At 46.3% G+C, this 27207-nt stretch overlaps 1 protein-coding gene across 1 annotated transcript; it reads left to right on the top strand.

Annotated features, from left to right (window-relative positions):
- Positions 1 to 4245: 4245 nt before the first annotated feature.
- capn12 (calpain 12) lies at positions 4246 to 25371 on the top strand. Its single transcript, XM_041877374.2, has 22 exons — positions 4246 to 4644; positions 5911 to 5980; positions 8427 to 8545; positions 16382 to 16515; positions 16886 to 17057; positions 17282 to 17365; positions 17460 to 17545; positions 17641 to 17718; positions 18119 to 18312; positions 18430 to 18632; positions 18733 to 18744; positions 18970 to 19049; positions 19166 to 19288; positions 19395 to 19431; positions 19532 to 19606; positions 19700 to 19745; positions 20041 to 20102; positions 20751 to 20819; positions 23818 to 23896; positions 24075 to 24191; positions 24302 to 24354; positions 24823 to 25371. The coding sequence occupies exons 1-22, from the start codon at positions 4447 to 4449 to the stop codon at positions 24847 to 24849; spliced, it is 2118 nt and encodes a 705-aa protein (XP_041733308.1). The 5' UTR covers positions 4246 to 4446; the 3' UTR covers positions 24850 to 25371.
- The last annotated feature ends 1836 nt before the right edge of the window (positions 25372 to 27207 follow it).

Genomic DNA, 27207 nt, shown 5'->3' with positions numbered 1-27207 from the left:
ACAAAAGTAACCTACAATAACTACATACAACAACTACTGTCACACCCTGGCTCTGGGACTCATTATGTTGAGCCAGGGTGTGTTCATTCTATGTTTGTATTTCTATGTTGGCCTGAGTGACTCCCAATCAGAGGCAACGAGTGTCAGCTGGTGCTGGGTGTCTCTGATTGGGAGCCATATTTAAACTGTGTCTTTCCCTTTGTGGTTGTGGGTTTTTGTTCGTATTTGGTTTGTGTAAAACCGTAGACATCACGTTATCGTCTGTTGTTTTGATCGTGTGATCATTCGTTTAATAAATATGTTCACCCTCAACGCTGCGCTTTGGTCCTCCTCCTTAGACGACCGTGACAACTACCCACAACAGCCCACGATGCCTACCTAGAATACCTAATAATATACAGCCCACGATGCCTACCTATAATACCTAACTACAATCTAAATACATAGTTTAAGCCTTACTCGACAAAGCCCAAGCTATGTATAAAGCCAAACTTACCCGACGCCAGCTGTCTGGGTGGCAGACTGCAATCAGTAGCTGTAATTAAGTACAGCAGCTACCAACCACCTAACGTTAATGCCTCGGATAATGAGGTTAGAAACACAGCTGAATGGTAGGCAGCTAGCTGGCTCAATCACAGGTACTCTTAAGCGTGAAATAACATTGGAAACAACTAACCACAGTTGCTAAAAGTTACCAGTAGCTACCCGCTAGCTAGCTAGCTTTGTTGGTCCAAGTACTGGGTTAGCTAGCCTCGTGCTTCGCCGGGGTCCGCCGAATACAATACTTACCTACAATAATTACCTACAATAACCTACAATAACCTACAATAACTACCTAAGTAAACTACCTATAATACCTAACTACAATACCTACCTACAATCTAAATACATGGTTTAAGCTGTACTCAACACCATATAAGAAGCCAAGCTTACCTCCTGCTAGAGAAAACACAACCTCTCCCGACCTCTCCCGACCAAAGACTACAAAACAGTCCACCTCCACCGCCTCTAGTAGAGCAGGCTCTACTACGAGGCGTCGTGCCCGGCGCCAGACAGTGGCTTCGAGCAGCAGGAGAGAGGGCTCCGTCCCCCCAGCAGCACCTGAGGCCCCGATGATGCCGCCGGCGAGGGAAGTCATTAGAGCGTCAACCTGGCAGCCTAAGGGCACCAGAAGAGACGGTGCATGTGACAGGACGTGGGGGAGAGAATGGAGGACAGTACAGTGACGAGTTCGACTGCGCCCGCTATTCCCCCCCACCCTTCTGTTGATGGTACGGAGGAGAATGTTTTTGTTGATGTGTGCAATAAAGAGTTGGCTCCACCTGACTTTGTCACAAGAGAGCCCCTTTTCCATAACACGTCTGAGAATTTTCAGAACCCTTCACTCTCTATGTCTCTCTCCCACCACTCTGAGTGTAGCTCAGCCCACCAAGGGTGCGTAGCTGAGCACACACACGAGGCGAGTGTAATAAAGGTAACAAGGCGCCGCCTTAGTTCACCTCATAAAGACCTCACACCACAGACTCCTAGGAGTGCTGTAGTGAAGGTTTCTCATAGCAGACTGCAGTCACAACCGGGTAATCGAACGATGACGACGCAATCGCTATGCGGGGACGGCGCTCTGTCTCAGGCTAACGCCTCAGTCAGTGCAGTTCAGACCCATGCTGCGTTCACGGAGGGCCGGAATACTACGGTTATGAGTTTAACCAACGTATCGGCGCCCCCGTTTCTCTCAGAACGCGCTGACAGTTCCTCTCCCTTTCTGGGGAGGCCCGCCTTGGGCCGTTCCACCACTTCAGTGTTCAGGGGGGTGGTGGAGACGGTGATGAAAACGCCCGAAAAAGTGGCCTCTCTGGTTTCAGAGATTATGGAACTTTTGGCGAAGGAGGCGGTCACAGTAGTTCCCCTGGAGCAAAGGAACAAAGGGCTGTATTCGCCCTATTTCCTGGTGCCCAAAAAGACGGGGGGAATGAGGCCGATATTGGATTTACGCATTCTCAACGAGAGCGTAGCCAAACGACCCTTCCGAATGCTAACAACAAAAGGTCTACTGGTATGTGTCCAGAAGGGAGACTTTTGTATGAGCATTGACCTAAAGGACGCGTACTTTCATGTGCGGTGCAGCCGCATCACAGAAAGTTTCTGCGATTCGCCTTTCAAGGGGTGGCGTACGAGTTCACGAGGATGCCATTCGGGTACGCCCTGGCACCTCGCACGTTTTCAAAGTGTGTGGAGGCGGCATTGGAACCGTTGCGTCGTCAGGGAATAAGGCTACTAGACGACCTACTGGTTCTCGCCCCGTCAGCAGAGCTGGCGTTCACTAACACGACACAGACAGTAATTCATCTCACGCGTCTGGGGTTCGCGGTGAATTGGATAAAGAGCGCGCCCTGGCCCAGTCATCAGATTGTCTACCTGGGGATACAGCTAGACACTGTAATGATGAGGGCTCGAATTTCGGACCCTCGAAGTGTAGCCCTGTTGATAGCCCTGAGAAGGTTTCGTCCGAATCACACGGTAACGGCACTGTCAGTCATGTCACTCTTGGGTCTCATGTCGTCAGCCCATTTCGTGGTCCCGCTGGGACTCCTGCGCATGCGCAGGATGCAGCGATGGTTCGTCCAACTAAGACTAGACCCAGTGCGTCAACGTCATCGGTTGGTGGTGGTTCCTCTCTCGCTCAGTGCAGATCTGAACTATTGGAGAGACCCGAGCGTTCTCAGGCACGGAGTCCCAATAGGCAAAGTGTCCTCCTACATTCCAGTGTTTACAGATGCCTCTCTGACTGGATGGGGAGGGACATGTCAGACCCAAGTGATAGGAGGTGTGTGGCCTCTTTTGAGACAGCTTATGAGGCAGCGGGGCGACAATTGCCTCAGGGTATAAGAGCACACTCCACTCGTGGAGTAGCGGCTTCTACTGCCCTTTTCAGAGGAACAGGGGTAGAGGATATCTGTGCAGCGCCGTCGTGGTCGTCACCGTCTCCAGTTATCCGTTTCTATCTCTTGGATATGTATTCTAATTCTTTGGCTCGGTCTGGACTCAGCGTAGCTGATGGGAGGCCTTGAGCTAGGGGAAAGGAATGCAGGACTAAAAGAGGTAGGTCTCTTTCAGGTACACTCCTGAAAACACATGACATGACATGACATGACTCCTGACTGACATGTTCAATACAGTAGAGGGAATGTTATCTATCTGCCCACCAGTATTACTGGGTTGGGGCGGAATGATGAGGGGAAATAGTTTTTGTAACTTTGTTACATTACTATTGACCAGTCATAAAATATGGACGGAATTGTGAAGTCATCTATCTGCTGGTTCAGATTAGTATGACTCATATTCTGGTTATCTGCCCACTAGACATTGGCAGTGCCATTGGACTAGGTGGGGCGGATTTGAACCGAGGACGCAGTATATTGTGACACAGTGTGTTACAGTACTGCAGGATTTGGTAGCAACAACTCCTAAGCCCGACCTTTTCATTTCGATGGGAAGTGTTGTGCTTGACAGGGAGTACATTTTGGAGCGTTGTGCTCCGCCTTAAACCAATAGGAGCAGAGCTCCCCTATGGGGCGGAGCTCCACGATATAGAACAATAGTTACCGGAGTGTAGTCTTGCTGAAGATAATTTATCGGGAGGCTGATTGAGGGGAAGCGTCCCCTCTTATAGGGACACCTGTACTCCGATTGGCTGCAGGTGTGTTCATAATTCTGTCTCAGGCTGTTCGCTGCCTAGGCAGCGGGGTAAACCAATAGGAGCAGAGCTCCCATATGGGGCTCCGCTCCACTCATAGAACTGGAGTTACACTCCGGTAACTATCGTTTTGTATGAAGCAATCACTCCACCATTGCTGACCAGAAATTAGCTATAACTGGGCTAATAACTCACTAACTAGCAAAGAATATCAACAAATGTGCACACAACTCTCGCTTTGATCTCAAAACAAGCGCATCTATCTACTCGCTTGTGCCAGTCATTGCAATAGAATCCTACTCAGAAGTGCTCTACAAAATCTATTGCATAGTTAGTTTTGCATACTAATGGTTGAGTATAATTTGTGTAACGTTCCACAAAATAACCCTCCCTACTGAGTCTTGCATAGTCAGTTTTGTTTCAGTATGTTGCATTGAAAGTGGCTAATATTACTTTGATTCGATCACAATTCCGGCCACAGTATAGGGAAACGTTGATTGTGTTAACTAAAGGGGAACATTCCAAACTTCCCGGAGGCTTTGCATACCTTTGTGGGATGGTTCGAGTACGGGAGGCGCCCCTAAGTCTCCATACGGGCGAATGAGTGTGTGTGTGTGTATTTAAGAACTGGGTTTGTTGCACAAGTCCCAAAAAATAGACGAGTGAGTCAAAATAGGAAAGCTGGCATAGGTTAAATCTAATTAGGCTACGTTTACTATTTTTCCAAATTTATCTCAACTTTACCATTGAAAATGGAGACTCAGAATGTCGCAACTGGTTCCATTGCCAACCCTGTTAAATTTCGGGACCAGGACTATGTAGCCCTCCTAGATGCGTGCATTAAATCAGGTTCGCTGTTCTCTGACTCAACCTTCACCCCGGACCAGAGCTCCATCGGTATGCCTACCGACCCGGACCCCAAAAAGGAGATCAAGTGGCTGCGACCCAAGGTAGGCTACCGTCCTATCAGTGTCTACCCCAGTGAGTCGAGATCACTTTCGCAGTCAAAAAGCAAGCCGAGATCTAACGCACATATATATATATTTTTTAAACATGACTTATAAAAATGTCACATTAACCTAATCAAAACTGTTCTGTAGAAATGAGGTTTGTGCAGTAGGCCTAATATATAATCACAGCATATTGGCTATATGCCTGGCCTGCCAATATTGTTATTCTCAGACCATATTATATTTCAAAACTCGAGCTTTGATAACAAAATAGTTCAGTTGGTGTAGCACTTGCGAGGCACAGCAGAGCATAAATTGAAATAATTCGCTTTTTTATTTTACTGGACTAATACTACCTGCATATGATGGTCATGGTGCTTTCAAGACAACTGGGAACAAGACAAAAAACGAAAATCGGAAAGACTCCCCCAGAGTTCCTGCTCTCTCACGGTCCCTGCTTTCTTATGCCTTTTCTTTCCTCTGGTGAGACTGAACAGAGAGAGGGGACACAATCTTCCACCTGATGGTGAAACTCGAGTCACTCACACCGCATCTGCCTCATGCACAAATCCATGTTGTTCCTTTGACCAGAGAAAGCAAAATATTACTTGAAAATAAAATAGACAGGACGAAATGCTAATAATAATACAAACGCAGGGCTTTGGATTATTTGAATCAGCTATGTAGTGCAAGGGGGGAGGGGCAGGACAGGACCGAGTTTGGGAAACCCTGGTCTACATGATAGCCAGCCATGTGGTCACACTCAAAAACCTACTTCTATATTGCAATAGTCAGCTTCTTACTCGTGATAGTCATGCTTATCTTACGGATATCTGTAGCCTATGTTCTAATTTTTCTAATGACATGAATTGAGGATATGAGTAGGTCTAGTTGTGTACAATTGGGTGTTGCTCCTGGACAGATGTAGGCTACATCTGAGCTGACTCACTGTCAGGTGTTGTCTAGTTTTGAGGAAGATAGATTGATCTGCTGGAGTATGTTAAGAGAGAAGAAAGACAAAGTACAGAGTCTGAGCCAAACAGCTGGACATGATATCTCTAAAAGCAGAAAAGAGATGGAATAATGAGATTACAACCGAAGAAGCCATGAAACGTTTGTGATGCAGTTTAAATCATGAACATTGCTTTGTCATCATCCAGTCAACTGTTATGTGAATGAAACGAGAGTGTTGTGTTGGTTATACATTCCCTCAGACAGTGTAAACTGTAGTCTTGAACTCTGCCCCTTGTCTCTCTCTCTCTGCAGGAGATCAGCGCCAATGCTGTGTTTGTGGAGGACACAATGTGCACCACCGATATCTGCCAGGGTCAGCTGGGTAAGTGTGTGTGTGCGTGCGTGTGTTTTAAACATCGTAGGATGGGATATCATTGCAGTAACAGGTAGACACTTATCTTCACTCCAACTCACAGTTTTCATGTACAGTGGGGAAAAAAAGTATTTAGTCAGCCACCAATTGTGCAAGTTCTCCCACTTAAAAAGATGAGAGAGGCCTGTAATTTTCATCATAGGTACACGTCAACTATGACAGACAAAATGAGAAAAAAATATCCAGAAAATCACATTGTAGGATTTTTAATGAATTTATTTTATAAATTATGGTGGAAAATAAGTATTTGGTCAATAACAAAAGTTTCTCAATACTTTGTTATATACCCTTTGTTGGCAATGACACAGGTCAAACGTTTTCTGTAAGTCTTCACAAGGTTTTCACACACTGTTGCTGGTATTTTGGCCCATTCCTCCATGCAGATCTCCTCTAGAGCAATGATGTTTTGGTGCTGTCGCTGGGCAACACGGACTTTCAACTCCCTCCAAAGATTTTCTATGGGGTTGAGATCTGGAGACAGGCTAGGCCACTCCAGGACCTTGAAATGCTTCTTACGAAGCCACTCCTTCGTTGCCCGGGCGGTGTGTTTGGGATCATTGTCATGCTGAAAGACCCAGCCACGTTTCATCTTCAATGCCCTTGCTGATGGAAGGAGGTTTTCACTCAAAATCTCACAATACATGGCCCCATTCATTCTTTCCTTTACACGGATCAGTCGTCCTGGTCCCTTTGCAGAAAAACAGCCCCAAAGCATGATGTTTCCACCCCCATGCTTCACAGTAGGTATGGTGTTCTTTGGATGCAACTCAGCATTCTTTGTCCTCCAAACACGACGAGTTGAGTTTTTACCAAAAAGTTCTATTTTGGTTTCATCTGACCATATGACATTCTCCCAATCCTCTTCTGGATCATCCAAATGCACTCTAGCAAACTTCAGACGGGCCTGGACATGTACTGGCTTAAGCAGGGGGACACGTCTTGCACTGCAGGATTTGAGTCCCTGGCGGCGTAGTGTGTTACTGATGGTAGGCTTTGTTACTTTGGTCCCAGCTCTCTGCAGGTCATTCACTAGGTCCCCCCGTGTGGTTCTTGTGATCATTTTGACCCCACGGGGTGAGATCAAGATCGAGGGAGATTATCAGTGGTCTTGTATGTCTTCCATTTCCTAATAATTGCTCCCACAGTTGATTTCTTCAAACCAAGCTGCTTACCTATTGCAGATTCAGTCTTCCCAGCCTGGTGCAGGGCTACAATTTTGTTTCTGGTGTCCTTTGACAGCTCTTTGGTCTTGGCCATAGTGGAGTTTGGATTGTGACTGTTTGAGGTTGTGGACAGGTGTCTTTTATACTGATAACAAGTTCAAACAGGTGCCATTAATACAGGTAACGAGTGGAGGACAGAGGAGCCTCTTAAAGAAGAAGTTACAGGTCTGTGAGAGCCAGAAATCTTGCTTGTTTGTAGATGACCAAATACTTATTTTCCACCATAATTTGCAAATAAATTCATAAAAAATCCTACAATGTGATTTTCTGTATTTTCTTTTCTCAATTTGTCTGTCATAGTTGACGTGTACCTATGATGAAAATTACAGGCCTCTCTCATCTTTTTAAGTGGGAGAACTTGCACAATTGGTGGCTGACTAAATACTTTTTTCCCCCACTGTATAACTAGATTGACCTCACCTCTCCAAACCTATTCTCTTGGGAATGGTGTTGAGATATCCTGGTTATACTATCTGTATGGTTCAGACGCTGGAGGATCTCGATCTATCACACTGAATATGTCACCCCTCCACACTGCCCCAGGGGCTCCGCTCCAAACATATGGCCCAACAGCAGGGGGATCAGGGTAACATTCTGTGCTCTCACCTCCCAGTCCCAACCTCCTCGGAGTATCTGTAGGTCTAAAATGGACCCTGTGATCACACCCCTTTTTCCCATGAAAAACAATGTGCTTTGTTTATCACCACTTTTCATGTGATGTCCAGTCTGTTTTGCATTGCTGTGAAATGGTGAGAATTCTCATGTTGCTTTCTTGTTATTGCTTCATTATTTGTCCTCAAGGTTTGTGTGATGGATCTGGTGTCAATGTGGCATCCCTCTTTGTGTGTGTGTGTGTGTGTGTGTGTGTGTGTGTGTGTGTGTGTGTGTGTGTGCGTCAAACATCAACACCTCTTTCTTTCCTCTGCATGGACACAAAGAGCAGCCGGTTACTGTTAGAGAGGAATGTGCCTGTGTGTGTACAGACATGTTTGTGTGCGCATGTGTTTGTGAGGGAGAGAGTGTGTGAGTGTGGGAAATCTGCAGTGTTAGAACTTCCTCAAGCGTCAGGAAATGATTTGAAATGAAAAACACATGTAGAATCAATTGAAATCAAATCCATACCTCTAGTTAACATGTATCTTGCCTTTGGCCTGTCTTTCTTTTTCTAATAGGTGACTGTTGGCTTCTGGCAGCCCTGTCCTGCCTCACCATGCACCCCAATCTCTTTGTCAAAGTGGTACCACCTAATCAGAGCCTGACAGAATCCTATGCTGGCATCTTCCACTTCACGGTAGTGCATGGGGGGGGGGGGTTCATGAGCTTGCTGTGTACATGTGTTATAATAATAATAATATGCCATTTAGCAGACGCTGTGTTCTGCGTACTCACTTTTTGTTATTACAATAAGAATGTCCATTACAATCTTATTAGTGTAGCATGCCTTGGAAAAGAGTGAGAGTGGTAATAGCAGGACTGAAAAGTAGTAGTTTCAAGTTTTAATGTCACATGCACAAGTACAGTGAAATGCCTTTCTTTCTTTCAAACTCAAAACCCAACAATGCAATAATCAATAACAATGTATTACTTGGAAAAAAACAAACACGAGAAATAAGAATAAGAAATATTAAATACACAAAGTAAGTAAGTAAGCATACTATATACAGGAAATATTTAAAAAGTAAATTCCAAACCATATTTACATGTGCAGGGATACTGGAGTGATTGAGGTAGATACAGTGGGGAGAACAAGTATTTGATACACTGCCGACTTTGCAGGTTTTCCTACTTACAAAGCATGTAGAGGTCTGTAATTTTTATCATAGGTATACTTCAACTGTGAGAGACGGAATCTAAAACAAAAATCCAGAAAATCACATTGTATGATTTTTAAGTAATTAATTTGCATTTTATTGCATGACATAAGTATTTGATCACCTACCAACCAGTAAGAATTCCGGCTCTCACAGACCTGTTAGTTTTTCTTTAAGAAGCCCTCCTGTTCTCCACTCATTACCTGTATTAACTGCACCTGTTTGAACTCGTTACCTGTATAAAAGACACCTGTCCACACACTCAATCAAACAGACTCCAATCTCTCCACAATGGCCAAGACCAGAGAGCTGTGTAAGGACATCAGGGATAAAATTGTAGACCTGCACAAAGCTGGGATGGGCTACAGGACAATAGGCAAGCAGCTTGGTGAGAAGGCAACAATTGTTGGCGCAATTATTAGAAAATGGAAGAAGTTCAAGATAACGGTCAATCACCCTCGGTCTGGGGCTCCATGCAAGATCTCACCTCGTGGGGCATCAATGATCATGAGGAAGGTGAGGGATCAGTCCAGAACTACACGGCAGGACCTGGTCAATGACCTGAAGAGAGCTGGGACCACAGTCTCAAAGAAAACCATTAGTAACTGTCACGCTCTGGTTCCGGGACGTTGTGAATGAACCAGGGTGTGTTTGTTTTGTTGGGTATTTGTTGTGGGGTTGGTTGTAAGGGTGTATTCGGTTGGTTGTGTTTTGGGTGTGTTAATTGTGGTGTCGTGTGACTCCCAATCGGAGGTAACGAGTCTCAGCTGTCGGCTCGTTATCTCTGATTGGGAGCCATATTTATTCTGTCTGTGTTCTCATGTGGGTTGTGGGTTTTTGTTCCAAGTTTAGTCTTTGTTACTGTTGGACTTCACTTTCGTCTTTTGTGTTGTATTGACGTGCTTGTCTAATTAAAAGTCATCATGTTCACTCGCAACGCTGCGCCTTGGTCTCCTGTTATAGACGAGCGTGACAGAAAAACCCACCACAAGAGGACCAAGCAGCGTAACAAGCGACAACAGGACCTACCTACACAGGATTTATGGACGCCTCCAAAGGATTCATGGACATGGGAGGAGATACGGGCTGGAAAGGGTCCTTGGGCACAACCGGAGGAATATCACCGCCCTCGTGAAGAGCTGGGAGGCAGCTAAAGCAGAGAGGAGGTGGTATGAGGAGGCAGCACGGAGGCGAGGCTGGAAGCCCGAGAGTACTACCCAAAAATTTCTTGGGGGGGGGCTAAAAGGGAGTGTGGCGAAGTCAGATAGGAGACCTGCGCCTACTCCCTGGACTGACCGTGGAGAGCGAGAGTACGGGCAGACACCGTGTTACGCAGTAGAGCGCATGGTGTCTCCTGTACGCAGGCATAGCCCGGTAAGGTACATTCCAGCTCCACGTATCGGGCCGGGCTAGATTGAGCATTGAGCCGGAGGTCATGAAGCCGGCCCTACGCATCAAGCCACCAGTGCGTCTCCTCGGCCGGCTTACATGGCACCTGCCTTACGCATGGTGTCCCCGGTTCGCCCACATAGCCCGGTGCGGGTTATTCCTCCTTCCCGTACTGGTCGGGCGACGGGGGAGTATACAACCAGGTAAGGTTGGGCAGGCTCAGTGCTCAAGGGGAGCCAGTACGCCTGCACGGTCCGGTATTTCCGGCGCCACCTCCCCGCTCCAGCCCAGTACCACCAGTGCCTACACCACGCACCAAGCCTCCTGTGTGTCCCCAGAGTCCTGTGCGTCCTGTTGCTGCTTCCCGCACCTAGCCCTGCGATGCGTGTCCTCAGCCCGGTACCTCCAGTTCCGGCACCACGCATCAGGCCTACGGTGCGTCCCCCAGGGCCAAGCATGCCCTGTTGCTGCTTCCCGCACTAGCCCTGAGATGCGTGTCCTCAGCCCGGTACCTCCAGTTCCGGCACCACGCATCAGGCCTACGGTGCGTCCCCAGGGCCAAGCATGCCCTGTTGCTGTTTTCCGCACTAGCCCTGAGATGCGTGTCCTCAGGCCGGTACCTCCAGTTCCGGCACCACGCATCAGGCCTACGGTGCGTCCCCAGGGTCCAGCATGCCCTGTTGCTTCTCCCCGCACTAGCCCTGAGATGCGTGTCCTCAGCCCGGTACCTCCTGTTCCGGCACCACGCACCAGGCCTACGATGCGCCTCAGACGGCCAGAGTCTGCCGTCTGCCCAACGGGGCCTGAACTGTCCGTCTGCCCAACGCCGTCTGAACTGCCCGTCTGCCCAACGGCGCCTGAACTGCCCGTCTGCCCAACGCCCGTCTGAACTGTCCGTCTGCCAAGCGCCGCAGGGAACTGCCCGTCTGTACTGAGCCTGCAAAGCCGCCCCGTCTGCCATGAGCCTTCAGAGCCGTCCGCCAGACCGGAGCCGCTAGAGCTCTCCGCCAGACAGGAGCAGCCAGAGCCTTCCGCCAGACAGGATCAGCCAGAGCCTTCCGCCAGACAGGAGCAGCCAGAGCCTTCCGCCAGACAGGATCAGCCAGAGCCTTCCCTGCCAGACAGGATCAGCCAGAGCCTTCCGCCAGACAGGATCAGCCAGAGCCTTCCGCCAGACAGGATCAGCCAGAGCCTTCCGCCAGACAGGATCAGCCAGAGCCTTCTGCCAGACAGGATCAGCCAGAGCCTTCCGCCAGCCAGGATCCGCCAGAGCCGTCCAGCCAGGATCCGCCTGAGCCAGCCAGCCAGGATCTGCCCCTCAGTCCGGTGCTGCCCCCTTAGTCAGGTACTGTCCCTTAGCCCGGTGCTGCCCCTTAGTCCGGTGCTGCCCCTTAGTCAGGTGCTGCCCCCTTAGCCCGGTGCTGCCCCTTAGTCCGGTGCTGCCACTTAGTCCGGTGCTGCCCTTAGTCAGGTGCTGTCCCTTAGTCCGGTGCTGCCTATTAAGCAGTTTGTGACTGTGGTGGGGTGGGGATCACGACCGGGGCCAGAGCCGCCACCGTGGACAGACGCCCCACCCAGACCCTCCCCTAGTCTTTATGTTGGTGCGTCCGGGGTTCGCACCTTTAGGGGGTACTGTCACGCTCTGGTTCCGGGACGTTGTGAATGAACCAGGGTGTGTTTGTTTTGTTGGGTATTTGTTGTGGGGTTGGTTGTAAGGGTGTATTCGGTTGGTTGTGTTTTGGGTGTGTTAATTGTGGTGTCGTGTGACTCCCAATCGGAGGTAACGAGTGTCAGCTGTCGGCTCGTTATCTCTGATTGGGAGCCATATTTATTCTGTCTGTGTTCTCATGTGGGTTGTGGGTTTTTGTTCCAAGTTTAGTCTTTGTTACTGTTGGACTTCACTTTCGTCTTTTGTGTTGTATTGACGTGCTTGTCTAATTAAAAGTCATCATGTTCACTCGCAACGCTGCGCCTTGGTCTCCTGTTATAGACGAGCGTGACAGTAACACACTACGCCATCATGGATTAAAATCCTGCAGCGCACGCAAGGTCCCCCTGCTCAAGCCAGCGCATGTCCAGGCCCATCTGAAGTTTGCCAATGACCATCTGGATGATCCAGAGGAGGAATGGGAGAAGATCATGTGGTCTAATTAAACAAAAATAGAGCTTTTTGGTCTAAACTCCACTCGCCATGTTTGGAGGAAGAAGAAGGATGAGTACAACCCCAAGAACACCATCCCAACCGTGAAGCATGGAGGTGGAAACATCATTCTTTGGGGATGCTTTTCTGCAAAGGGGACAGGACGACTGCACCGTATTGAGGGGAGGATGGATGGGGCCATGTATCGCAAGATCTTGGCCAACAACCTCCTTCCCTCAGTAAGAGCATTGAAGATGGGTCGTGGCTGGGTCTTCCAGCATGACAATGACCCGAAACACACAGCCAGGGCAACTAAGGAGTGGCTCCGTAAGAAGCATCTCAAGGTCCTGGAGTGGCCTAGCCAGTCTCCAGACCTGAACCCAATAGAACATATTTGGATATCTTGTCACGAGTTGCAAAGCCAGAACCCAGAAGCAGACCAGGACAAGGTAAGTTGAAACGAAGGTGAGTGTTTATTTACAAATTCAAGAGTGATGCTGAATAATCCAGGGAACAGAGCGGGCGGCGTTGATTAGTTGTTGGGGGTGCAGTGGTTGATCCCATCATGGGTCGGCAGCCGCCGACCACCAGGCAGAGGTTGGATGAAGGTTCCGGACGGGTGACTGCAGATGGACAAAACGGAGGTAAGTAAACAACAAGGTGCAAAAACAACAAAACTAACGCTAGGCTCTAAGACTGATACTCTGGTAAACCTACTGTTCATGGCTAACGATCCGGCAGGGAATGGATGTTAGGCCAGAGCCTAAGAAGGGTGATGATCAGGACCAGGTGTGCAGATTGCTGATGGGATGCAGGTGCGGAAATCAAGAGAGCTCCCCGGAGCGTTCCAGAACCCTCGGGAAACTGGAGATCACGAGCAGAAAAAACTAGTCCACAGACAGGACCCGACTCAGACTGCCGGGATCGTTACATATCTGTTTTAGGCTTCTTGCGGTCAATTTGCAGTTTACAAATAATTTGTTATTATGTTCCGGCCCCCTGACCATCCGCTCAAGAAAAAAATCGGCCTGTGGCTAAATCTAGTTGATGATCCCTGCCTTAGATTAACTTTGCTTGTACTAGTCCCCCCCCACCCCTCACACACACTCACACACACTTTCGTACACACACCTCTAACCCACACTCTATCTCGTCTCAGCAAACTTGCCTCTGTCGTCATTTAGCATTCAATAACCTCCCGAGTGGCGCAGTGGTCTAAGGCGCTGCAGATCCTGGTTCGAACTAGAGATCCTGGGGCGGTGCACAATTAGCCCAGCGTCGTCCAGGGTAGGGGAGGGAATGGCCGGCAGGGGTGTAGCTCAGTTGGTAGAGCATGTGGGTTCGATTCCCACGGTGGGCCAGTATGAAAAAATAAAAAATAATGTATAAATGACTAAAATGTAAATGTAATCATTTACAATTGCCTCAAAGGCATCTTCTCTGGACCAGTTGTCAGGTTAAAGGAATTGATTACTAAAACATTGTCTCATGAAATAACGTCTGGAAACATTAAAACATCATAGAGGTCATGAGTTATGCCTTGTTATTTTCTCTAATTGCGTTAATATTTTCTCAGGTGACTTGGTCCTCGCAGTGAAGTATGTGTGGCATGGCGTAACGTGTCGGTCGGAAGGAAGGGGGATAAATATGAGTAGACTTAGAGAGCAGGAGGGGTTATGTTGGGAGTTGTTGGCAGTTGTTATTCTTCAATAACATAGACCCCAAAGCAAATCAGGGGGAGAAAAATATATTTATTCAAAGAGAACAAATCATAGTTGTAATGCTGGAAAGTAGATGGTAGACGTTAATTCTTTCCTGTCCTCAATGTTTCTCCACTGAAGAGACAGGATGTAGTTTATAGCCTCAAGCCTAGCATGTGGCGGACCAATTAGAATTCCTTGCAATAGAATTGGGCCAACGGCCAAACCCCCAAGTATCCGGTTTCAGGCTCAATGTACAGTTGAAGTCGGAAGTTTACATACACCTTAGCCAAACACATTTAAACTTAGTTTTTCACAATTCCTGACATTTAATTCTAGTAAAAATTCCCTGTCTTAGGTCAGTTAGGATCACCACTTTATTTTAAGAATGTGAAATGTCAGAATAATAGTAGAGAGAATGATTTATTTAATATTTTCTTTCTTTCATCACATTCCCAGTGGGTCAGAAGTTTACATTAAATCAATTAGTATTTGGTAGCATTGCCTTTAAATTGTTTAACTTGGGTCATACGTTTCGGGTAGCCATCCACAAGCTTCCCACAATAAGTTGGGTGAATTTTGGCCAATTTCTCCTGACAGAGCTGGTGTAACTGAGTCAGGTTTGTAGGCCTCCTTACTCACACTCGCTTTTTCAGTTCTGCCCACACATTTTCAATTGAGGTCAGGGCTTTGTGATGGCCACTCCAATACCTTGACTTTGTTGTCCTTAAGCCATTTTGCCACAACTTTGGAAGTATGCTTGGGGTCATTGTCCATTTGGAAGACCCATTTGCGACCAAGCTTTAACTTCCTGACTGATGTCTTGAGATGTTGCTTCAATAAATCCACATCATTTTTCTTCCTCATGATGCCATCTATTTTGTGAAGTGCACCAGTCCCTCCTGCAGCAAAGCACCCCCACAACATGATGCCAAACAGATCTATTTTTGTTTCATCAGACCAGAGGACATTTCTCCAAAAAGTACGATCTTTGTCTCCATGTGCAGTTGCAAACCGTAGTCTGGCTTCTTTATGGCGGTTTTGGAGCTGTGGCTTCTTCCTTGCTGAGTGGCCATTCAGGTTATGTCGAAATAGGACTCGTTTTGCTGTGGATATAGATACTTTTGTACCTTTTGTCCATTGCTGTTGTTCTGGGATTGATTTGCACTTTTCACACCAAAGTACGTTCATCTCTAGGAGACAGAGCACGTCTCCTTCCTGAGCGGTATGACGGCTGCGTGGTCCCATGGTGTTAATACTTGCGTACTATTGTTTGTACAGATGAATGTGGTACCTTCAGGTGTTTGGAAATTGCTCCCAAGTATGAACCAGACTTGTGGAGGTCTACACATTTTGTTTTGAGGTCTTTGCTGATTTCTTTTGATTTTCCCATGATGTCAAGCAAAGAGGCACTGAGTTTGAAGGTAGGCCTTGAAATACATCCACAGGTACACCTCCAATTGACTCATGATGTCAATTAGCCTATCAGAAGCTTCTAAAGCCATGACATCATTTTCTGGAATTTCCCAAGCTATTTAAAGGCACAGTCAACTTAGTGTATGTTTACTTCTGACCCACTGGAATTGTGATACAGTGAATTATAAGTGAAATAATCTGTCTGTAAACAATTGTTGGAAAAATGACTTGTGTCATGCACAAAGTAGATGTCCTAAGCGACTTGCCAAAACTATAGAAATGTGTGGAGTGGTTGAAAAACGAGTTTTAATAACTCCAACCTAAGTGTATGTAAACTTCCGACTTCAACTGTATAGACAATTTGGACCAATGAGAACTTGCCACATGTAGCTATGAGTTTAGAGACATCACTAAGGCATAACTCATTACCTCTGATGTTTTAATGTAGGCCTGTACTTGCCCACTGTTATGCAACACATTACATGTAGATGTCTCTCTCCCCTTCTCCCTCCTCCCTCCCTCTCCACCTCTCTCCCTACATCCCCCTCCTCCCTTCTCCCTCCCTCACTGTCCAATCTCTTTATGCCTCCCTCTCCCGCCCTACCTACCTTCCTCCCTCTCCCTCCATACCTCCCTCTCCTTCCCGCCTCCTCCCTCCCCTCCCTGTGTAGTTCTGGCAGTATGGTGAGTGGGTGGAGGTGGTAGTGGATGACAGGCTGCCTGTACGCGGAGGCCGCCTGCTCTTCAGCTACTCCTGTACCCGCAACGAGTACTGGAGCGCCCTGGTGGAGAAAGCCTATGCCAAGTCAGTCAACCGAGATGTGTGTGTGTGTTTGTGTGTGTGTGTAATGTCTTACATTGTACTGTTTGTGTGTGTCTGGCTGTGTGTGCCTGACAATGCTCTTATGAGGTTTCAGCCTCCTCATTTGAATGCACTTATTGTAAGGCACTTTGAAAAAGAGCATCTGCTAAATGACAGAAAATGTCAATCTAGAAAATGTCCCCTTCCTTTATATGCCTCATTCCTCTCTCATTCCTCTCCCACGCCACACTATCCCTTCCCCCTTCCTCTCCCACACCACTCTATCCCCTTCCTCTCCCACACCACTCTATCCCCTCCCCCTTCTCTCCACACACTCCTTTCACCTGCTCCCTCTACCCCTATCTCGGAGCAGGCTGATCGGGTCGTATGGCAGTCTGAAGGGGGGTAATATCTCTGAGGCGATGGAGGACTTCACAGGCGGCATTGCCTACTCCCTCCCTGTATCCTCACGCACCCCCAGGATCATGTGGAAAGCCCTCTCTGATGCCCTGTCCCGTGGCAGCCTGCTCAGCTGCTTCATACAGGTACAGAACAAACACACACATGCACGCAAGAACGCACGCACACACACACTCACACCCATGGCACATATATGATTCATATACTTTATGGTGAATGCTGTTCCCAACATAGCTACACACCTATCTCACACCCACACCTCTCCTTCGTCAATAGCTACTGTGATTGCAAGTGTGATTCTCACTGTGTAAGCAGCAAGTTGCTCTCTATGTGCTGTGTATCTCCACAGGCTAGGAACTACCTTGAGATTGGCACAGTGACTGCAGAGGGACTGGTGAAGGGCCATGCATACGCCATCACAGACACTGACACGGTATGTCTCATACTGTGCTTCACCAAGCCAAAGTCATCAGAAAATAATCCACTTTCCCATTTTGCTCACATAATTATTTGTGTATGTGGTTCAGGTGAAGAAGTCAGCTGGTGAGGCCTTGTTGCTGAGGCTGAGGAACCCCTGGGGCTTTGTGGAGTACTCTGGACCCTGGAGTGACAAGTGAGGAAGTGGTGTGTGTGTGTTTGCATGCATGTGTGTTCGTTTTGTCGTTACACAGTAATCCTGTGCTGATTTTCCTGTGTGTGTAATTGTAGGAGTAAAGTCTGGGATGATGTGGATGCTGCTGAAAAGAAAAGGATTGAGCTGAAAAATAGTGAGGACGGAGAGTTCTGGTAGGTTCTGGCATTACAAACACAAACATACGTAGACACATACATCGACCAGTCTCTATATCTACTGTACTTTATTTTTGTTTATGCATACATGTGTATATATAACATAATGTATAATAACTGATACAAATAATGAAAAATGATGTAATGTATTATAGATGACTCCAAATGAAATACTGTACCATGTTTGACTATGACTGCATTCAGTGTCTCAAAACTCTATTTGAGTGGTCCACAATGTGGTTTTTAAAATCTGTATTTTGTAATGTCAACTATTGTATCATTGTGGAATGACACTTTAATAAATGTTTCTAACCGTAACTCTACATCTCATCTAGTTTCACACAATACAACAGCACACACACACATTCTAACAGGATGTATCCTCTCTGTGTGTCAGGATCAGTGCGGAGGACTTCAACAAGCTGTTTGACACAGTGGAGCTGTGTAGTGTGGACCCTGACCCCATAGTGGACGAGGACACACCCACCGACCCCGACTCCCCTCCCGCCCCCATCTCTGCCTGGACCCTCAGCTCCCACAAAGGCTCCTGGGTATCGGGCTCCACTGCAGGGGGAAGCTGTAGTTACCCTCGTGAGTCTGTGTGTGTGTTTCCAAAAGCATATTGTTTGTAATTTCATCTACTTGTCATTTACTACCTTCCTTTTCATCACCCCGACTCCCCCCCCTATTTTTCTCTCTCTATTGTAGGATCTTTCTGGAAGAATCCCCAGTTCCAGCTTATCCTTGCCGAGCATGATGATGATAAAGTGATGACCCCGGAGGAGAACAAGGTGTCAGAGAAGCATAATGAGAAAGCAAAGCAGTGCACCGTGCTGGTGGAACTACTGCAGAAAGACCGGAGAAAGAAGGATAAAATCAACTTCCTCCACATCGCCTTCCACATCTACAGGGTAAGAGAGAAAGGGAGAGAAAATGTTTTGTCCCTGTATGTGCTGTGAATCTGAATGTTCTACATCTTCAGTTAATCTGATGTCTTTCCTGTCTCTGCAGGTTCCTCCAAAGGTGAGTATGTTATTCTAAAGTATTTGAAAAACCTACATAATTTCATTAGTTAGACAATGTCATCACTTTTAATCTACCAACCATGTCTGCTGCCCCCTCTCTCTCCACCATTACCACCCTCTCTCCCTCTTTTCTATCTCTGCCTTCCTCTTCCTCTCTCGCCTCTTCTCCTCTCTTCCCCTCCCCTCCCGTTCTCTCCTCTCCTCCCTGCTCCACCTGTCGTAGCTCCAGAGCCTGTGTCTGGACCAGAGCTTCTTCTCTTCCCAGCAGCCTGTGGGGAGCTCTGGGAAGTACCAGCCCCTCAGGTACTGTACCTCAGCAGCCAGTATTCACGGCAAATACAGTATGTCACATTTTCATGAAAACAGTCTATAAAGTTGTATCTCATCTCTTCTTCTCTTCTTCTCTTTTGTCACCGTAGGGCTGTGTGGAGGGAGGTGAGGCTGGACCCAGGAAACTATGTGATACTGGCCTCCACCTACAGTCCCAACCAGCCTGCGGAATTCTTCCTCCGCATCTATTCCAAGACTGGCAACAATCTGGGGTACAGAGGGGGTGGGTGGGGGCGGGTGATGATTATGCTGATGATGACAATTCAATGACAATCTCATATTGCGTTGAGACTGATGGTGCTCCTCCTTGTATTCCAGGACCCAAGCCTTCACCTGCTCCACTGGCTTCCTCATGGTGAGTTGAACCTTACTGAAGCATACTTTTACTGCACTACTGCTCTCCAGTTCAGCAAGCCAACTGTCAGTGTGCGTGTGTGTGTGTGTGTCCTTCACAGGTAATGTCAATGCCACCAGTCTTGCCAGAGGATCGGAAGAGAGTACAGAAGACCTTTGATGAGGTGGCAGGGCCGGTAGGAATTCTCTCATCTCAAAATATAACTCAACCATAGAAGAGAAATGTCTCCCTTAGACAGTCTTAACCTCCTGTTCTCTCTCCCTGGCAGGATGACAGGCTGAATGCTAAGGAGTTCATGAAGCTGGTTAACTCAGGTTAGATCATTCATGAACTCAGGTTGTCATTATAAGGTTAATTTAGTCCAATCATGTTGCAGAACTCCCTAAACTGCTGTAATGAAGGGTACAACTATTGTATGTTGGTCCTATTGAGGGGAATATTCTGACACTGCAGTACCAGTAAAAGCCAGTAGGTGGGAGCAGAGTAGCAAGGTTTCCTCTAGCAGGTAGACAAACTTTTGGGGGAAATTGAAATGACTTCTCTAGACAAAACCTCATAACTAATATACCATTACAATCCTCTGCCTCTTTCACTCCTCCCCTCTCTCAGTTCTGGAGAAAGACTACCAGCTGCCACTGGAGACATGCAGACAGCTCATCTTTGGAGAGAATGTATCCTTTTATTTGGCCAATAGTTTTTCTTGCCAGAGCCCATATCTACAAAGCATCTAAGAGCAGGAGTGCTGATCTTTGATTTGTCCATTTAATCATATTCATTGTGATCTAAAAGGCTAAACTGATCCTAGATCAGCAGCCATAAGCCATAAGACTTCTGAACAGCTAACCAAATGGCAACTAGGACTATTTGCATTGACCCCCCCCCCCCCTTTATGCTGCTGCTACTCTCTTTTTATTATCTATGCATAGTCACCTTAACTCTACCTACATGTACATATTACCTCAATTACCTCGACTAACCGGTGCCCCCGCACATTGACTCTGTACCGGTACCCCCTGTATATAGCCTCATTACTGTTATTTTATTGTTGCTCTTTAATTATTTGTTATTTTCTTATTTTTCTATTTTTATTGATTTATTGTTTACTTCAGTTTATTTAATAAATACTTTCTTAACACTTATTTTTTCTTAAAATTGGGTTGTTGGTTAAGTGCTTTTAATAAGCATTTCACTGTAAGGTCTACAGCTGTTGTATTCGGCGCATGTGACAAATAACATTTGATTTGATATGCATTGTGGATACGGGCCCTGGTACTTTTTGAGCACCTGTGTCTGAGAGCGATCCCTAACTCACTTGTCAGACTGGGGGACGCAGCAGTCTGACCCGAGAGCAGACAGAGCCTGTGCTGGCCTCTCTTCGCAATCTGCAGGTACGACTGAGGGACAAGCTCCAAAGTGTTAAGCAATAAATCCAGAGGGGGTATGGTATATTGGCCATTATAAACTTGTTCAAGCCCTGAATGCTGATTGGCTGACAGCCATGGTACATCAGACCCTGTGTTGAATGGCGCCGTAGAGATGGCTGCCGTTTTACAGCCCTCTAACCAAATGTACTATTATGTGTGTTTTTTCGCGTTATTTGTAATTTATTCTGTACATAATGTTTCTGCCACCGTCTCTTATGACCAAAAAGAGCTTCTGGATATCAGGACAGCGATTACTCACCTCGTATTGGACAAAGATTTTTTCTTCAACGAGTCGGACGCGAAGGATATTCTACAGACACCCAACAAGGCCCAAATCCCCATCATTCGCATGAGAAAGAGACGGAGATATCGTGGACATAGGTCGGGGTGCCTTGTAAGGATCCGATGGCGAGCGAGTAAACTTCCTCTTCCATCAATCCTATTAGCCAATGTTCAATCATTTGAAAATAAATTGGACGACCTAAGATTAAGGTTATCCTACCAACAGAACATTAAAAACTGTAATATCTTATGTTTCACCGAGTCGTGGCTGAACGACGACATTTATAACATACAGCTGGCGGGATATACGCTACATCGGCAGGATAGAACGGCGCTGACTCTGTGTATATTTGTAAACAACAGCTGGTGCATAACATCTAATACTAAGGAAGTCTCGAGGTTTTGCTCGCCTGAGGTAGAGTATCTCATGATAAGCTGTAGACCACACTATTTACCAAGAGAGTTTTCATCTATATTTTTCGTAGCTGTCTATTTACCACCACAAACCGATGCTGGCACTAAGATTGCACTCAATGAGCTGTATAAGGCCATAAGTAAACAGGAAAACGCTCATCCAGAGGCAGCACTCCTAGTGGCCGGGGACTTTAATGCAGGGAAACTTAAATCCGTTCTACCTAATTTCTACCAGCATGTTAAATGTGCAACCAGAGGGAAAAAAACTCTAGACAATATTTACTCCACACACAGAGATGCGTACAAAGCTCTCCCTCTCCCTTATAAGCAAATACTAAAGCAGGAAGCACCAGTGCATCAGTTAATAAGGAAGTGGTCAGATGACGCAGATGCTAAGCTACAGGACTGTTTTGCTAGCACAGACTGGAATATGTTCTGGGATTCTTCCGATAGCATTGAGTACACCACATCAGTCACTAGCTTCATCAATAAGTGCATCGATGGCGTCGTCCCCACAGTGACCGTACGTACATACCCTAACCAGAAGCCATGGATTACAGGCAACATCTGCACTGAGCTAAAGGGTAGAGCTGCCGGTTTCACCCCTCGGGTGCGTGCTCAGTCCCCTCCTGTACTCCCTGTTCACTCATGACTGCATGGCCAGGCACAACTCCAACACCATCATTAAGTTTGCCGACGACACAACAGTGGTAGGCCTGATCACCGACAACGATGAGACAGCCTATAGGGAGGAGGTCAGAGACCTGGCCGTGTGGTGCCAGGATAACAACCTCTCCCTCAACGTGATCAAGACAAAGGAGATGATTGTGGACTACAGGAAAAAAAAAGAGGACTGAGCACGCCCCCATTCTCATCGACAGGGCTGTAGTGGAACAGGTTGAGAGCTTCCAGTTCCTTGGTGTGCACATCACAAACGTACTATCATGGTCCAAACAGACCAAGACAGTCGTGAAGAGGGCACGACAAAGCCTATTCCCCCTCAGGAGACTGAAGAGATTTGGCATGGGTCCTCAGATCCTCAAAAGGTTATACAGCTGCACCATCGAGAGCATCCTGACTGGTTGCATCACCGCCTGGTATGGCAACTGCTTGGCCTCCGACCGCAAGGCACTACAGAGGGTAGTGCGTACGGCCCAGTACATCACTGGGACCAAGCTTCCTGCCATCCAGGACCTCTATACCAGGCGGTGTCAGAGGAAGGCCCAAAAAATGGTCAGACTCCAGCCACCCTAGTTGTAGAGTGTTCTCTCTGCTACCGCACGGCAAGCGGTACCGGAGCGCCAAGTCTAGGTCCAAAAGGCTTCTTAACAGCTTCTACCCCCAAGCCATAAGACTTCTGAACAGATAATCAAATGGCTACCCGGACTATTTGCATTGCCCCCCCACCCAACCCCACCCCACGCTGCTGCTACTCTGTTTATTATTTATGCATAGTCACTTTAACTCTACCCACATGTACATATTACCTCAATTACCTCGACTAACTGGTGCCCCCGCACATTGACTCTGTACCGGTACCCCCTGTATATAGCCTCCCTACTATTATTTTATTTTACTGTTGCTCTTTAATTATTTGCTATTTTCTATTTTTTACTTATCTATGTTTTACTGAACACTTTAAAAAAATATATAAATTTTTTTTTTCTTTAAAAAACTGCGTTGTTGGTTAAGGGCTTGTAAGTAAGCATTTCACTGTAAGGTCTACACCGGTTGTATTCGGCGCATGTGGCAGATTTGATTATACCATGGGTACGACAAAACATTTATTTTTACTGCTCTAATTACGTTGGTAACCAGTTAATAATAGCAATAATTTATCTCGGGAGTTTGTGGTATATGGCCAATATACCACGGCTAAGGGCTGTATCCAGGCACTCCGTGTTGCGTCATGCATAAGAACAGCCCTTAACCGTTGTATATTGGCCATATACCACACCTCCTCGGGCCTTAAAGCTTAAATATACAGCGGATAAGGGCTGTTCTTATGCACGATGCGAAGCTGAGTGCCTGGATACAGCCCTTAGCCGTGGTATTTTGGCCAAATACCACAAACACCAGAGGTGCCTTATTGCTATGATAAACTGGTTCATACGCATGGTATATTGTCTAATATACACACGGCTGAAATGCTGTTTCAGCCAATCAGCATCCAGGACCCAAAATACCTGGTTAATAATTAGTCATATTACTAAGCTACAGCTACTCAACCATCTGTCATTGACCTCTCACGCTCTTTCTCTTTCAGTCCATCTTCTTCAAGTTTGATCAGGACTCTTCAGGGACCATGAGCCCCTTTGAGCTTTGTCTGGCCCTCCAGGCTGCTGGTGCGTACACACACACACACACACGTCCACACTCTCTCTCTCTGCCTCTTACACTCCCTCCCTCCCTCCATCCGTCTCTCACTCTCTCATTCACTCACTCACTCCCTCACTTTCCATATCATTGTTACATTTTACCCCCATTCTTGAACATTTCTCTCTTCTTCCTCCCTCCTGCTAGGTGTGCAGTGTGATGGTCAGGTCATACAGGTGCTGTGGGAAAGGTTTGGCTCTGGGGAGCTGCACCTGCCGTTCCATGGCTTTGTGGCCTGTGTCACCAGGCTGCGCAAGCTATTCGGTATGTCAACACACACACACGCACATTTCTACACACTTAGGTGTGTTGTGTTTTGTTGCAGGTTTTGATATTCAGCCTTAATATTGTGTCTTTGTATCCCCTTTCCCCAGCCCTGTATCAAACAGAGAGCAACCCAGAGGTCAAAGACAGAGGAATCAATGCTGTGAGTCCTCCTTGACCATAAAATCAAATCAACCAAAACCCTGGCCCTAACCCTAACTTCATGTCCACATCCTGGTTCAACCCTAACCCTCAACCACAACCCTAACCCTAATCCAAAACCTAACTTCATGTTCACATCCTGGTTCGACCCTAACCCTGACCACAACCCTAACCCTAACTCTAGCTTCATGTCCACATCCCGGTTCAACCCTAACCCTACCCTCACCCACAACCCTAGCATAATGTCCACATTCCTGTTCAACCCTTACCCTAGCCATAACCCTATATCTTGACGGTAACCATGACCCTAAACATGAACCATAACCTGACCCTAATCCGTCCTGTGCCAGACCATATCCTCAAGCATAACTCATACCTTGACCCTGACCCCACCTTTAATACAGGCTATACCCTTACTAATGCCCTCTAGCCCTGACTGGTTGCCGCTCTTTTTGCTGTTTTCTTACAGTGGCTGCTCCGACTCCTGACCGTGTGAGTGTGCTCTGCAAACGGGGTCTCTGCGTGGGCACTGCAGGGGCATTCTGTCTGACCAGGACCATATGATAACATCATGCCTCCGTCGGCGCCCTCGTCCACACACACACACAAACAACTCCTGGCCTTTGTCACCATACGATACACTGCTGCTATAGGCACTGTCATGTTAGCAGTGTCAGAATAACAGCCTCAAAGCAGTATGTGATGACGATGTCACACATCACATTATATTCTATGATGTACACCACTGTCATTCTCTACAGCAATATTGTATTATAGTGCTTTACATTAATTTACATGGATAGTACCTGTGGCGTTAGTGTCACTACTAATGTATTTGATGTGTACACAAATATGAATCTCTAAATCTCTATTTCCGCAAAGAATTTTCAGCATTTCAGCTAAATATTTTCAGCAATTGAGTCAAGTTCTTTAACTTCTTTCATTATTTGAGTTTTTAATAGTGAAAATGTAGTTCAAGCTCTGGAAATTAAAATAAAAAACGCAGTAATGACATGTATCCCAAAATAAATCCAGTGATTTCTGGGTTTATAAATACAGCCCAGCCTCACACACACACACACGGTGAGTACGGCCTGCCCTGGTGAGGGAGTGAGGGTGATGTCTCAGCCACGCTGCACTCATCGTCTCTATTCTTATCATACTGACGCCACGTACAGCGTCAACACGCACTCACCTCCTCCGCTACGTTCCCTCGCTCCCTCCCTCCTTTGCTCCATCCATCCCTCCCTCCCTCGTGCTCTCTCTAGTAACTCTGTCTCAGTTTCACAATCTGCCTCCTTCCTCTGATACCCTCTGTGCTCTCAGTCACAAACACACAAACATGTACGCTCTTGTCCTTTCTCCTGATGCTCCTATAAATATAATCTTTGCTCACACACAGCTTCCTGTTCATCTTTAGGTGACCACTGTTGTGGCAAATTCGTCCTTATATTAATCAAAGAACCAAAGTATTTCAGAGTTTTTGTAGAATTAAGATAGACTTTATTACATACATAATAGAGCCGAAGTGGTTTGCAAAACATCTGATTGTCCACCTCCCAGCTCTCAGTTTATATAATAATTGTACATACATTTTAGCATTTTGGAATGCCCCTCTTTCAATACTATAGACACTGCTTTAGATTGTGCCCCTTTCCGATAAATGTTGTTAGTTAAGATCATGGCAACAGCTCTATCGCAATTGCCAGTCTGCTATTATTTGAAGTCAGTAGATTTAGGTAACTGTCATTTCTGATTAGGCTACAGGTAACAAAACATACACTTGTTGTAGTTTACAAGCATATATTCAATTAATTTTCATATTCCATTCAATAGGTTCCTCCAGAAAACCATTAGTTCACACAAAAAAACGAATTACCTCAATCGTTCCAATCTCTTAAAATAAACACTGGCTGCTATATCAATCTAAGCAACCCATTGCCATAGTCGAATTATAATCAGAAACCCAGATTTTAGTCAGTAACACAGAACCTATGCCTATTCAAATGACAAATAAATCCCGCAAATATCCTAATTACAATGGTTTGTAGTCTTAACATCTGTCACATAACACAATTACCAGAAAATAGCCTTAAAGGTCGTCCAAGTGTTTCTTTGCAGAGATCTCACATGCTCAAAGGGAATAATTAGCAGTCAACGAGTCAAATCTACATTCAGTGATTTGGAAACAGATCTAACAAGTTTAATCAAATGGATTATGTTTTCCCTTGCGACATAATAACATTCCTTTACACCCCCTTAGCTCCGCAATGAGAGACAGTCATATAATGCTTAACCTTATCAAATCTCTAATAACCGATTCTACACACATAACAATTCACCATATCGTCATATACTCACATCAACCAATCAATTCTTTTTTTTAACGATTCTCAATCGACACAAATCAACTTCTAGAAACATACTCCCAGCGGAACCAAAAAAACAGACTGTAGTTTCCAGGACATTGCCCTGTCTGTCATGGGATCCACCCAGAAAATACTGACTTTCCACAACTTTGTAAAACACCATTCCACTCTCAATACCACTTCTTGATCTTCTATGATCTAAGTCTGTTATTGTCAAGGCGTCAGTGTAATGCGGTAGGATGAAGTCAGGCGCAGGACACAGAGCTAATCGAAAAACGTCCTTTACTTGTAGGTATCTTAATGAACATACCTCCATGCAGGGAGGAACAAACCCACTCACATACGACAACCAAAACATGAACAAACATGCACAACACACAGTGTGAGCCAGAGGGTTAAATAGGAAAGATATAATTACATGATGGGAAACAGGTGAGACCAATACAGACAAATCAAGTAGAACATAGAAACATGGATCGGTAGCA

Source organism: Coregonus clupeaformis, chromosome 6 (assembly GCF_020615455.1).
Source record: "Coregonus clupeaformis isolate EN_2021a chromosome 6, ASM2061545v1, whole genome shotgun sequence".
NCBI lineage: Eukaryota > Metazoa > Chordata > Actinopteri > Salmoniformes > Salmonidae > Coregonus > Coregonus clupeaformis.
The sequence above is the reverse complement of the archived record's forward strand: the minus strand, read 5'-3'. Positions and strand labels throughout refer to the sequence as shown.